The sequence below is a fragment of the Chaetodon auriga genome, chromosome 7 (genome assembly GCF_051107435.1).
Source record: "Chaetodon auriga isolate fChaAug3 chromosome 7, fChaAug3.hap1, whole genome shotgun sequence".
NCBI classification, from domain to species: Eukaryota; Metazoa; Chordata; class Actinopteri; order Chaetodontiformes; family Chaetodontidae; genus Chaetodon; species Chaetodon auriga.
In genome coordinates, this window is record NC_135080.1 from 6681938 (window position 1) to 6696031 (window position 14094).

A 14094-nucleotide genomic window follows, 5' to 3' on the forward strand; every position below is an offset into this window, starting at 1 on the left:
CCAGCCCCAGTCCTGGTTGTGTCAGCTGGGAAACACATCCCTGGCTCTCCCCCGGTAATGCAGGCCAGGCTCGGGGTGAGACAGCCCCAGCAGAGCGCTCCTTTGGGAGGCTGGGGTCCATCCTGCTCTGGGGCCCCCATCTGGAGTTATGACAATAGGAGCAGTATTTCCCCTTCTGCTCCAGGCTTGTCCCAAATGGGCGTGTCACATTTGGAAAACACCAGGCATGAGCGCAAGTATGATAAAGGAGTGTTGATGCTCACCAAACACCTCTTAAATCAACCAACGACAACAAGGATATCTTTGTTTTTTCTGTCTTTAAAAGCTCTTTGTTTTTTATGGAAGCTCATGGATCAAAGTTATGAATGGAAACTCCACACAGAAGGACGGTTTGTTCATTAATAATACAAAGCTTTCCCCTCACAATTTAAATATCCATAGTAGTTTCACATAAATTGGCAGCAACATAACAACAGGGAGTAACTGTGAGAAGGCACGACAAGCGGAAAATATACAATACAAAATAATGAATTTTCAACAGAAACCCAGGGGACACAATTGTGGATGAGTTGTAGCTCCTCCTGATGCCAAGCTGCTCCAGTGAGCGTCATTAGACACAAATAAAAGCTGTCAAACTCTGCAGAAGGTCATGAGGGCAGAATTCATTCCTGCAGGATAAACGCAGTTCCTATGCTTTATTATATCCATTCACTGACACAAGGAGGAAACCTGTGGTGGAAATGACTGGAATGCTTGTTAGGAAGCTGCCTGTCAAATTGGCTCTGGAGAGCATGCAGGCAGATGGGCTGAACAGAGCAGGGAGGACGCAAGCAGCCTTTATGCGTGTGTGTCAGTCTGTCTGGTATCCATCTATCAATCCGTCCACACGGTGCATGTCTGCGTGCGACTTTGAGCAGACTCGCAGACTCCTCAGGTTGACCCTGCATATTCACAGCGATGACCTAAGACGAAAATCTGGCCCACACTTCTCATGAAAGAAACACTGGTGTTGAGGTTGTCGTTCCATCAGCGGAGCAGAGATCCCAGGAAAAGAGGTGGAATTAAAACATGCCAGGCTTAGACCCGCAATTTGGACGCTTCCGCAGGCGGTAAAGTCAAGGTTTGGAGCGCGAGGAGGGGGGATTACGCAAAAAAGGAGCACAAGGGAGTGCGAGTGGGCAATTACTTCTTGTTTTTGTTTTCCAGCGTTGCCTGTTTTTAATGAGGTTTGACCAGTGCGTTCTCAGTGATACATCAAAGCAGCGTGCAACAGCAGGATGGGAGAAGCAGCGGTAATTGAATACGCTGCTACATTTATTTCCTAACAGGGGACATCGGGTGTCTCGCTGCTGACTTCTTCTCGGAGGAGCTGCCAAACTTGAAATCCTCAAGAGATTAATAAATTAGATTTCAGCAGAACAATTTGTTAAGTATTTTGAAAAACAAATATACAGTTAAAAGCAGGGATTATAAGCATGCTTTCAACACGAGCAGACAGGTATGGCTCTATGGCGCACATTACTACGCGGTGAGTGGGAACACCACTCCAGGGTTAATGTAAACAAAACAACATGCTTAATTTAATTTAAAATCTGCTGTCTGCTCAGTTTTGTGTCCATTAACAATATGGTGCGGTGGTCTGCTCTTCCCAAGGTCACTCTCTGGACCGGCTGCAGTATTTCCGTTCTGTGACCAGCGATGAGAGGACTGGGATAGGTGGCGGAGAGTCGGGGAGGGGCCGGCGAGCAGCGAGGGGGAAGACGGCCCAGCACACTCAGCTGGCACAGCCCAGCCACAGGGAGTATGGCATTTGGGCTCACTGCCAAGAAAAAGAACAGCTCTGAAGAGATGCCAAAGTGAATCGGGGCAGGCACGGCCAAAAAGCACCTAATGCTTTTTAAATGTTATTTAGTTGATGGCAGCGGCTGATACAGGCCTACTGTTGGACCGGTGTTATATTACAGTCCCTGCGAGCAGAGCTGATGACCTTATGTAGGCTATTCTAAATGTTCGGCCAAACGCATTCTGAAGCAAATCTCAGACAGCTGGGTGTTGAAAGGGAATTTCAGTTACAGCATTCAGGCGAGGGTACAGCGGTAATGTCTGAGTGCAGAAACTTGGCACATTTCCATTCAGTACCCTTTAGGTTAAAAGGGTAAGCACGGAGCACATAGCACCGGGCTGTCAATGTGTGAAAGCTTGTGCATGTGCATGCATACTGTATATGTGACGGCGGTTCATAGAGTGTAGCTGTGGATACAAGGTATTATTAAAGTGAAACGTGGCTCCCAGAGGCATAGCGTAGGTTAAGACTCAGTGGAGCCAGTTTCTCATGTGGCAAGATCCCAGAGACACCAGCATGGGCCTGCTGAGTGGGGCATGGCCCGAGTCCAGCCAAATGGAACACAAATCGCCCCAAACTGTTCAAAACCTGGCCTGGAAAAATGAGAGTGGGATGTAAGGCATGCCATGTGATGCACAGTAAATATTTGGTCAAAATTAATGAAGGGGCGAAGTCTGCCAGGAAGCCTTTTTCTAGACGTCCACAGAGGGGAGACTGTGCCCAGTCTGGCATTAAAATTAAATTTCCTTCTGCAGACAACTGCTCACTGGCCTGTCTGCTTTCCAGCACCCACTTACCACCACGTCCTCTGCTCCAAACACACACCAACTGTCCAGGTACACAGTGTATCTAACCAAGTACTGTTTTTTTTTTTGTTTTTTTGTTTTTTTTATGCGAGAGCTGAAAATGACTTGATCATGAATGTATCCCAGTTCCTTAATTCCCATCTGTCAGTTTCCTCCACCTGACAGCAGAAATACTGTCAGACATCTGAAAAAAAGAAGAGCTGTCTTCCTCCGGAGTTGGAGACGGAGGGGGAGGGGGAAATCAGATCTGCGCAAGACAGCTGTGATGACAAATGCAAGAGACAAAATATCCCTATCGCCAACAGCCTTTCAAACTGTTTCGTAAGTGGAAATAACCACCCGGAGGATATCTCTTCTTCTTTCCACTGATACTGAATTACATCGATCTTTCCAACATCTCAAAAAGTGATCAACGCTGAGGCAGCCAATACAGAGCCAGGGTTTATAGATAACCCTTCATATCCATCGTTTATGCTTTATTGGTACCTATAAAGAAGGCTGTAGTCTGCCCTGTCACACTGAAAGAGACAAATACAACATGAATGCCAATGCAAAGCCCATGTATGCAGTGGATGTCTGAATTAAAAGCAAACGGAAAGAAAACTGGCAGCTCCATCAAAGTCAAAGGCTAAAGAAAACAATTTGAGTAATTCTTGTTTTGGTTACCCAGAAAGATGGAGCCAAATACACTTCAAGATGTCGAACGGTTCCCCATCATTATCATTAAAGCCATGAGCAGAGGTGCAGACAAAATTGAATAGCACGCTCTGAATAGGGGACATAATGAGTGAAGGATAAACACCGGCTGTCAGCACTGAGCGTCAGAAAGAACCACAACAGTCAAGTAGGACAGCGTTTATCACAGAGCTCTTTCAGACATTTTGCAACAATGACTGAGCCAAAAAAAAGTTGAGATTACTGAAGCCAAGTGCATGTAGGGAAATAGATGTGAGGCTCTAAAACCTTAAGTGCACTTCTAATAGTTTGAACTACGAAGCTTTCCGATTAGGACTTGGTGACAGACGCGCAGCCAAATGCAAAAGCAATCTTGTGCTTAAAGCCTGAAGAACCTGTCTCACACCCGGTGACTACAATTGTTATTCAATTAGAGCTTTCATTGTATAAGCAGAGAGCAGGGGACGTGGGAGGGAGAGAGAGCGACTGCGAGGGGAGGGAGGATTGTACCGAGAAAGGAGACCCAAATAGTGAGAGTTTTTCAAAATTGAAAAGCAGTTTAAAATCCCACGGCTTTGAGCGGAAGTCAAAAGTATCACTCCTGTTCAAAGGGTTCGACGGTGTTTGGGCGTCTTCCCACGAGGAAGCAGCACCATGCACATTATCTACAGCGAAAAACTGTTTGGGATTATTGTGTTCATTTCAACGGTGACATCAGAGTTAAGGAAAATGTCACCAATTTGCAGAAAGTGGGTAAGCCTGATAATAGATCGGGATTAGAGTTAATCTCCCAACTCAGAGCGCCTGTGTATTTACATGTTGGAATTCACCCGGTTGTTTGGTTCCCCCTCACCATGGTTACAGTCGAATGGTGGGAGCGGCTCCAAAAGCGGTCCTATAATACTGAATTTCAAGGTCACCTTCTCATTAATTATGTTTTCCAGCACTTCCTCTTAAATAGAGCGCACCCCTCCTACTTTTATCAGCCTTTGTGTGACAGAATTAGCCCCCAGGAACTCCCAGAAAGTTGCTGATGAAGCATCAGGATGAGAGCGGCTTTTGAACATAAATCTCCTAATGCATCAATTGCACTGTGTGGATTAAAAAAAAAAGTTTCAAATTTAAAATAAACAGGAATTAATGTTTGATGGGGGGGGGGGGGGGGGGGCTTGTCACCGGAGGGAATCTTAAATACGACAGTATAGCAAAGAGGGGGAGGAACCAAAGACATTAATCAACTAATTAGCAGTCTCTCTTTTAACTGCTAATTTAATCTATTCCTCTCAGCCTCTTTAATGGTATTTTCCCCTGTCAGTTATAACGAAAGAGAGGTTTAGCATTTCAAAAGTGTATCCAGGCCTTGCAGTGAGAGGGTAATAGAATGGTCACAGAGGCTGGGAGGAGGCCTGAGCTCAGGGGGCGAGAAAGAAAAGAAGGATACTGGGGAAAGGCTGTCCTCAATGCCACCTCTCAGTCTCCCCAGTGGAGAAAATGAAAGGGAGGGGAGGTCTGAGCCTTTTTAAAATGCACAAGGCAGAGCACCCCACGGTAGCATGGCTTCCCCACCACAGCAAACGCCAGGCCCAGGGCAAGGCCACTGGGAGCTCCTGAGCGCGCACAATTCAGACACATGAGGGATGCTGGCCGTCGAACGCCGAGCCAAACCCTCAATGCCACACTGAAGCTTTGCACCAGGAGCGTTTATTTACTCAGCACTTCTAAAACTCAACCTCACCTCTCCCCAGATGTCCACCTTCAAAAAGGAAAAAAAAAAAACCCTACCAGCGTCCTTGCCTCACACTTTTCCACCACTATCACCCTAATCAGCACATTCTCTGCCATGAGGGACCAGTAAGAATATGCAATGTGAGCACAGATCAAGAGTATTCCCAAAGCTGGTGTATCATGGCATGTTTGACTGCTCCGTCCTCCCCTTCGTCCTCCGCTCTCCCCCCTCCATCCCCCCTACACACCCCGGGGTAGCCTTTGTGCAGCCGCACCCCCCTCACACACTCCTCACACACCCTCAATCCCTCGTGAACCATTCTCTTCCCCTCCTCCATGCCTTACAATCGCCCCGTTAAGGCGACACAATGCAGCCTCCCCATCCCCACAGGCTTTTTTCTGCGTGTCGGCCTGCTTTATTTAAGAAAGGCTCTGCACTGACCGGCCACAAAAAAAGGCAAGTCTTAAAAAATTGGGCCAAAACAAAAAAGTGCGGGGGATGGGTAAGAGGATGAAGAGATTCCTTAAGCCCCCTTTCGCCACCCCACACATACACAAACACACTCCCACCTCTCCGTCTTCCCTTCGCGCTCACATCTTTATTAGTGGAGTCACGGGGAAGCTAATCCACGGCGATGCTAGATTGAGTAAACATGCATATTTGATGCAGAATCACATGTGGATTCGCTTTACAGAGGTTGCTCATGCGTTACTGCGTCTGCGATGCAAACTTTTTGCATCCTCCATAACAGGAAGCAAAGCTGTGGGAATTCTAGAGGCGCCATTTCTGAAGCCAGACAGAAACCAGACGACACCTTTCATCCTATAAGGAGAAAGCATTTATAACTTCAGCACCGAGTCTCAACGGGGAATGTTTGTCCTCCACTTCATCTGTCAGAGCATGATGCATTTACTATACTGAATGACCCACGAGTCCAATATCCTGGACACGCCTGCTGCTTTCTAGTATCAGCCAGCTCCAGACTAAAAAGCTTATATGAAGTTATGTTCCACAGTATTCTTAGTGTAGACGGCTTAACTCCGTCTGGCTATACGTTTTTAGAGCTTACACTGATGGACAATTTGACAGACAAAGTGATGCTTGCTAAATAAGCCATTCCAACATTATCAGCAAGCTGTGAGCAGAAGTTCTGGCTGTCTGAACTGAAGGCTGGTGAGACACCAGTTAATGCCTGAGGAGTTTGAAATACCAAGAGGTTGACACACTGGGCACTGGGATCTATCTCCAGTTTTACAAAATTGTCTAAATCCTCAGATTCTCCGTGCAGACATGCGTATCAGCCAAGCTGCAGCCACGGCGAATTACAAACTATTGACGTCAGATGGATTTGTTAATTAATCCAATTAAGCAGTGCTTTTAGGTCATTAAAGGAAGAGCAGTTTGGGGAAAGCAGATCATTAAGAGTCACTGCCTAATTATCTGCCCTCAAACAAACTGCTTTGAAATGTTTATATAGTCAGTCATTAATGACTTAGTCCCAGTTCTCAGGAACAGGAAGAGGACACGGGCTGCCCTCCCACATTCCTCCATGTGGTTTCACTAAGCCAAAGTCTGCCTAATCCTGGATCTTAGGGTGTAAAACCCTGCTTGATTTGGATTAGGATCAGATTAATGTGTATTAGTGGAAGTTATAGAGATATAGCTTTATGGGGATCGTCACCGCAAACAGGTGTGAGGTTTTTTTCACCTTCGGGAAAGAGGCGACACAGAGGACTCTTTCCCATTATGTTTCTCCAGACACCCTCTGCCCTCACACAGCATCAGTTCAGAGGGCCACACAACATTATTTTAAGGCTATTTGCAATACCAGAACACAAATTCACAAAACTGATGAAAAAGAAGTGGGTAACTGTGAGAGACGGTGAGGAGAAGAGGCTGGCTTTAATGAGTATGTTTTCAGGCTGTGTGAAAGGTAATCGTAAGAAGACAGCAGACAGAGATGGGTCTCACCTGTGGTCTCTGGTCATTAATTGGCCCTGGAGCCTGCTGTGTCCTGTCAGATCATCATGATGTAGGAGGTGGAAGGCTCTGCAATTTATCAGCACTTACGAGTCAATTTGTCAAGACCTCAACAGCAAGGTGCTGCTGAGGCTGGGGCTGATTAGCAGGGCAGCACTCCCACTGCCCATATTTTTATCAGCACTGTTACATACTCACTTCTGCACACTGCAAGGCCTGAATATAATGACCAGAGAGCTAGCAACAAAGCGGAAGTACAATCTTAATACAGGAGTCTGATACTTGCCTTAATTCCTGAATCGTTTCTTTTAAATATATAAATATATATAAACTAGCGCTCCGGACGTTAGCTCGATGCTAACACATAATGGGAATTGCCATTAACATGCTAACGAAAATTAGCATCGCGATATTGTCTTAACAAACGTTGCATTTTACTTCACATGCTTAACTTAAAACATGTGGGCTCATGCTTACTTACTTACTGGCATATATCTCCTATGCTCTGTGGAAACAGTTGCTGACTTCACGTTGCTAATTCAATTTGCCACTCCGCCGCTTTTACGCTCCACACTGGCCAAGCTACAGCAGCCTCAAAGGGTCAAAACTCGAACAAACTCAAAAGATCAAAATTTAAACTTCCCAATGGGCTTAATTACACAGCCACCACTTTATATGTACCACTTTATATGCAGTCAGTCCAACTTTTTGAAAAGAGTTAATATCAGAGTTTGTTTAACATTTGAAGGATGTTAATTTAGAGATGGAACGCGTGTCACATTTGTGCTGTGTGCAGGTTTCAGTGGCACCATTCATTTGGCCTAATGTCTTAATTATTATTTTCTTATGGCACTTGCTTGATGAGCAGAAACAGCTGAATGTAGCCGTTCACTTCAAAGAGTATTTTATTTACCGCTGTTATAAGCAGTACAGCAATGATGCTGCTGAGATAAAACTAAACAGACTGAATGACATGTGATGTGCATTGTATTTGGAAATATGACTCAGGATATAAACAGTAAATCTTAATAAACTTGAAACATGATTATTGAATTGCAATACTTGTATAATGGCAAACTTAAAGAATTGCAATACACATCATAACTGCAGCCAAGTATCGTATTAGTACCAATTTGGGAGATAAGCATATTGTCCTGGCTCTACTGTACATCGTTCTAACAGCCCTTATCGCCTCAGAGTAAGCCAGAGTGTCATTTTGAGTGCGAGAAGTATAGTCACCTCTTGCCCTCATCGAAATGGTACCTCTGAGGTGAATATAAGGTCTGACGAGCACTTGGAGGAGAGATAACAACCATTTAGTGAGCAGCAGGAGGACAGATCGCCTGATAACAGGGCTACACATGATAGATGAAGGTATCAATTTACAACCTTCAGACGGGGCAGGGCAGCAATACGCAAGTCATCACAAGTTTGACAAGGGCAAAGGTCATCTCATCTCTGTCCATCTGTTTCACACTTACAAGTAATATAAAAAAAACTTTGTTACAGCCATGCCAGAAACGTGACAATAACCTTGATATTATCCTCAGAGATGTTACTAAATACCGTTAAGGGTTAACTTCAGAGATCTGATACCTTCCCTACACTGGAATGAAGTTGTTAGCCCTCCAATTAGCAGCAAATATGAAATCTTTTCCTGGCAAGTGGCGTGTAATCCAATTTTCCTGACACTAGTGTCTAATCCGAGACCAATCCTTTGAGTATCTGCTGTCCAGTCCATCTCTTATTAGCAGGCCCTATTCTCACGCCTCTCCCCAGAAAACATCCCCACAGCTAGGCGTAATTGGAAACCCTTGTGTCTGCCAGTCTTTCTCACAGGACAGGACCATTAGCGGCTCAGCCCAGGCTCAGGATCTGGCCGAGGGTGGAGCAGATGGAGCCACCACCCAGGTCTAAACGCTCACCTCTGACCCTACTTCCTGTTTAGGTGCTACAGCGTTTCCTCAAAACGGCTGCGGTGTCACAGGCTTTTCCCATCGCAGCACCTCTGCCTCTCTACAGAAAACAAAGGCCCAATTCAGGAAACCAATCAGGAAGCACGATTAACATTTGAATGTGGATGATGAAACTCTGCACAAAGACATCGACTCAGGACGGGATGAACGCGGCCACCAGACACAGAATTAAGACCTTTCAGTCTGAGCGTGATTGAGATCCCGAGCATTTACACTCCTGCAGAAAGACTTTGCTTATCGGGACATCTGAAAACAGATTTTGGACCAGTCCAAGAGTTTAGACAGGCAGGCCTTGATGGCTTTTCAGCTTTAAACTTGAAAACAATGACACTGTTACTGAGGTAATTATATAATGTAGGTGTGTTGGAGTAGAAGAGGGCCTGGACATCACTGCTTTTACTCTGGTACAGTAGATTTGTTAGGATTATATTTAAAGTAAATGTTCTACCTTGTAAATGTTGGTCTCAAACATTTCTTTCTTTCAAACAGATTTGGTGTAAAACGCTCCGCTAGCTTCCATTTAAGATGCACTTTTCCTAATGTCTCATAATAGGGTGGCAGGCATTTGCTTCCTCATAACTCAGAAGCCACTGACCTGGAAAACCCCTGCTATAATGGTGCAGGGACTCTATAGAGACATCCACGAGATGGGTGAGGAGGAATAAAGAGTAAGATAATAAAGAAGAACACAAGAAGACAAAAGCGACTGAAAACAAGCTGTTTTAGCTCCACACAAATGCAGAAATGGCTGAAAAGCTCAATTAAAACAAGACTAACAGTGAAAAACAACATGGGGGAAGCCATTAGAGGTGCTGCAGATTTTCATTTCAAAAACATGAACAAAAATGTTGCACTCAGCAATAAGAGCCGTTCATGAGCAGAACTGCGACATACATGGAAACATGGTGTCCATGGGGGCTCCTGCTGTCCGCATGAAGGATGATAGCTGCTCTCTCTCTCTACACTCATCCCACATGGATTCAGCACTTTATGTGTGCTCAGCTCTTAAAAGTTAGAAAACCCTGAGAGTTTTTGGTCAAGAGAGGAACATTTCACTGTTGTGTGTTGTTGAATGATCTTCAAAGCAAAATGAGGAGAGAGGAGCCTCTGACACAGATCAGACCAAGGCCTAAAACACACTGGCTCAATGTTCAGAAAGTCTTTTTTTTAAGATGGGAAAGTTTGGGTCTACATTTGCCTTGCAGCACCCATTTTTCACTGAGAAAGCATCTACATTTTGATATGATTTCAAATGCACTGTAGTCCGACTGAATAACTGCATAAGCCCTGTAGCTTCACAAATGATTAAAGAGATAAATTGGAAATTTTCTTCTCTGACTTTTCTTTCTTTCCAAATTCAACTTTTGAAGCTCAAATGAAAGGTCACGGCTCACAGACGACTGCTGAATAGCAGACTTACCTGAGCACACATGGAGAATTCCTAACAGAAATACAAATCCAATAGAAGTTGGAGACATAATTCAACGTCTCTCTTATGAGAAATGTTCTTGAGTAATCCAAATTATTCAGAAAGCAATGTAGGCATCCGCTCCTTCATGTCAAACTGCAAAAACAAAATCTTAGAATCCAGAGTTTGAAAATGTAACACCCAGATTTTGGTTTGTGAGTCACTAAAACCCAAAATGTCATAACAGTCCAAAAGCAGTTTATCAAGAGCTTGCTTTGGCTTCTTGTAATGGATGAGAAGAAGGGTTCAAAAGATGGAAAAAAATAATGTAAAACAGTTCCAAACAGCACGCAATTTCAACACATGCTCTGTTCCAGTAGTTCAGCTGAACTGGATGATCGCATGTGTTCAAACTGAGCAGAGAAGTGGTTGAGCTCTATCCTTTCCTTGCATTCATCCCGTTGCTGCTGTGCGCTCACACCAGCCAGCCGATCTCATTCAAATCATTCAGCTCCTTTGTGCAAAATAATAAAAAAAGAGCGACAAAATAACAAATCCACTGTGACTTAAAGTTGGGAGAAAAGTGAGGAAAAATAACGCGAGAGCTCGTTGTAGTCCACGCTGAGAGGCTCTGTCCCAGCAGTCACATTATTTCAGTTCAGCTTTGAATCTGTCACTTGAGATCGGAAACTTTGCGACTTAGTCCTGTCCTCCCTCATCCGCCGGATCCAGACGCAAGATCAGCGCAACTTTTCCATCACTTTTCCGCCGGTGCTCCTCTGCCGCGACTCCGACTGATCCGCGCAGACCCCGAACCTCAGGCGAGAGGGGGCAAATACGGGCTCATATTCCCAGCATTTCATTCAAGGAAAGCGCAGCGCCTCGTCAATTGGTATGCGAGTTCCTACCCCCACCATAGACCCGACAATGTTTCCCAGAGAAGAAATTTAACCTCTTCCCGCCTGGATCCCACCGCGCGGCGCAGCTCCACAGCGCGCACTGGCAGCCTGTGCTGGATTTTCTCGAACTGTGGCCAATAATAAGAGAAACCTTCTAAAACTATTCAGACATGTTGGTTTTATTCTTTGTGCGGTTCATGGCTAAAAACAAATGTAACAGCCTATTCCAGTGATATTCCTGCAGGGACTTACACTATGTTTTCGGAACTCAGTAGTTATTATATAATGGTTAAAAATAGGCTATTGGAGGTTTTATTTTGTCTGCCGTGGTTTCATACTCCATTAATATTTCAGTATTACAAACTAGATGTGCTATTAAGTCATATTTTTATCATTCTGAAATGTATTACAGGACAAAAATCATCAAACTAGACAAACATGAGGTATTGTGAAGGTGTACCATTTTCATTCCACACACTTTGTGATACATGTAAAACCCTCCTCCTCTAGACTACATGCAACTCTTTATAGCCCGTATTAGACTGAGAATTCATAACAGCAAAAAACAGCAAACCTCGTATAAGCCTATAATATAATATATATAATGCATTATATGCAAATAGAAATCCAAAGAAAACAACCTAGAGTTATGCAGTCAGTGCTCCATGACTACATATGGTTAAGTCAAATCTGGTTTGACAATTTATCTGCTGATCCATGTTCCTAATTTAACATTTTCCCCGATGTGACATAAACTCGGGACTTACCCACATAAAAATGTGTTTCTCATCTCTTTTTTCCCCAGTTCTGACTTCAATGAGCCCAGCTTTCTCTGCAGTGCTGTGATAAATTCATCCTATAGCCTCCTGCCATTTCTTTGAACCCCTGATCACCACTAACTTTAGACACAGAGCACCTCTTTTAGATCTGACGAGTATAATTTATAAGTGTGCAAGGTACCTTGCATTAAAAGAGCTGAAGTTTGGGGAAAACTTGAATGACTAAAAAGAACAGCTGAAAGACTTTTACGTCCACAGTTCAGCTCAGCTCAAAGCGTCTGACTGAGCATTTGTTACCAAACAGCGCCCTCCAGTGAAGACTGTCTGAACTGAGAGGACCCGTTTCCATCAGGGGGAACTGCATAAGGTTTGACAGCTACGGAGTGTTAGTGACACATTAGCCTTCAAGCCCAGAGGTTTTCAAAGTGTGTCAAAATACTTTAGTGATGGTTCAGTGTTGTCGGCTGAACAGTGGAGAATCATCATATTTATTCTGTCGCAGCACTAATTTACACTGACTGAAATAAGGAGTCGAACTAATCTGTGCTGAATTCATTCCAATCCACTTTCTCAAACTTGAGCACGCGCTTTCTTTAATTCATTTTCATTGGGTGCAAGGACTAATGTTTCAATACAGTATGCATCCTCATCAGAGGGAAATAAACTGTCTAAACAGCCCTCATGAGCACATCTTTTTCAGCAGGACTGCAGCAACACTCCAGGTAGCACATTGGACAGTAAACATATAAATTTAGTCTTTAACAAATAAGGAAGAAAGGAAGTTATTCTACAAACGAAAAGATCAACATTAATAATCATACGAATAGAAATAATATCACCCTGCTGTTTGCTCCAAAAAATATGCTTAAATCTATTTTAAGCAATCTGAATTTTCCTACCTTTTCAGTGACCTTTGCACGTCTCTGTACAAAGGTCACTTCATGATGACCTTTCATGATGCTGACAGCTACTCGGCTGACATATTGAGACAAAAGTCTGTCTCTCACCTCTGAGCATGTTTTTATTTCTCATTCACCCATGTGTGCATTATATTACGGTTTTACGCACTCCATTCCCACTCAGCCCTCATGTGCCCTGTTTTCCTGAAAGCTTTTACAGCCCCGGATCTGTAAAGTGGCTGTTCAGCTGAATACCATGAATTGAACAGTAAAATTTCCTCTTGCCAGCAGCGGGGGAACTGTAACATAGAAGCAATTATCAGCAAAGTCCTCATTTAGACCCACCGGGAGAGGAGGTAGTCTGGGAAGGCTAATTGTTACAAGAGGATGTGAGGATTTCAAATTTTTGATGTAGCACAGCAAAGAAAAAATGCAAAAATGAAACAGTGTCGCACAAAACAGTCACTGTTACCACAGATCACTTGCAGAGCTCTCATCTGTTTTTTCCACATTACGTGCAAATAATAGAATAGTAGGAAAAGAATGTGGAAAAAAAATAAAAAGAGACAGATATCAGGAAATTGTTCTCATGTTCCACTGTTCGATTTCAAAGACCATCCCACCCTAAAAAGGATACACATGCTCAAGCTACTCATTGAACTCTGCACATGGCCCCACCTGTGTCACCACATTTTCCTAGTTTAATGTTGCATCAAACCATTTTGTATTCAGGTTCGGTTTCATCCTCCCTCTATGGTTGACAAAAAAGGAAAAAAATCCCACAGAATGTGCAAGTTAGGACGACTGAGCTCCATGAACAGGGAGGCTTCGCTGTCCTCTTTCTCCCCTCCCTTGCAACCTTGATCAGACCAGCAGAGGCAGGAAAAATGACATATTGTCAGAGCTGTGATGGCATTGGAGATAGCGGCGAGCTTTTAACACCACAGCCAAGAATACACAGGGTACAAAAGGACGAAAAAAACTTCCCTGGACTGCAAAGTGCTCCAAGGCTTTAATACGCTTTAATAACCACTCAAGAGAACCAAAACAACTTTGCATGTCAAAGACTTGATGAGTCATTATTTTTGGATGACACTTACGCA

The 14094-nt window shown here is 44.0% G+C and overlaps 1 protein-coding gene across 4 annotated transcripts in view; it reads right to left on the bottom strand.

The window, feature by feature from the left end:
- The window catches only part of robo1 (roundabout, axon guidance receptor, homolog 1 (Drosophila)), a 217054-nt gene that overhangs the window by 115283 nt on the left and 87677 nt on the right, over positions 1-14094 (bottom strand). Inside the window, exon 1 of one of the 4 annotated variants that reach the window (XM_076734892.1) lies at positions 10427-11204. The exons of the other annotated variants lie outside the window; for them this stretch is intronic. Within the exon in view, the coding sequence (XP_076591007.1) occupies positions 10427-10484 (58 nt within the window). The 5' untranslated portion in view covers positions 10485-11204. Of the gene's footprint in view, positions 1-10426; positions 11205-14094 lie in introns of those variants that run through there. 4 annotated transcript variants of the gene reach the window in all.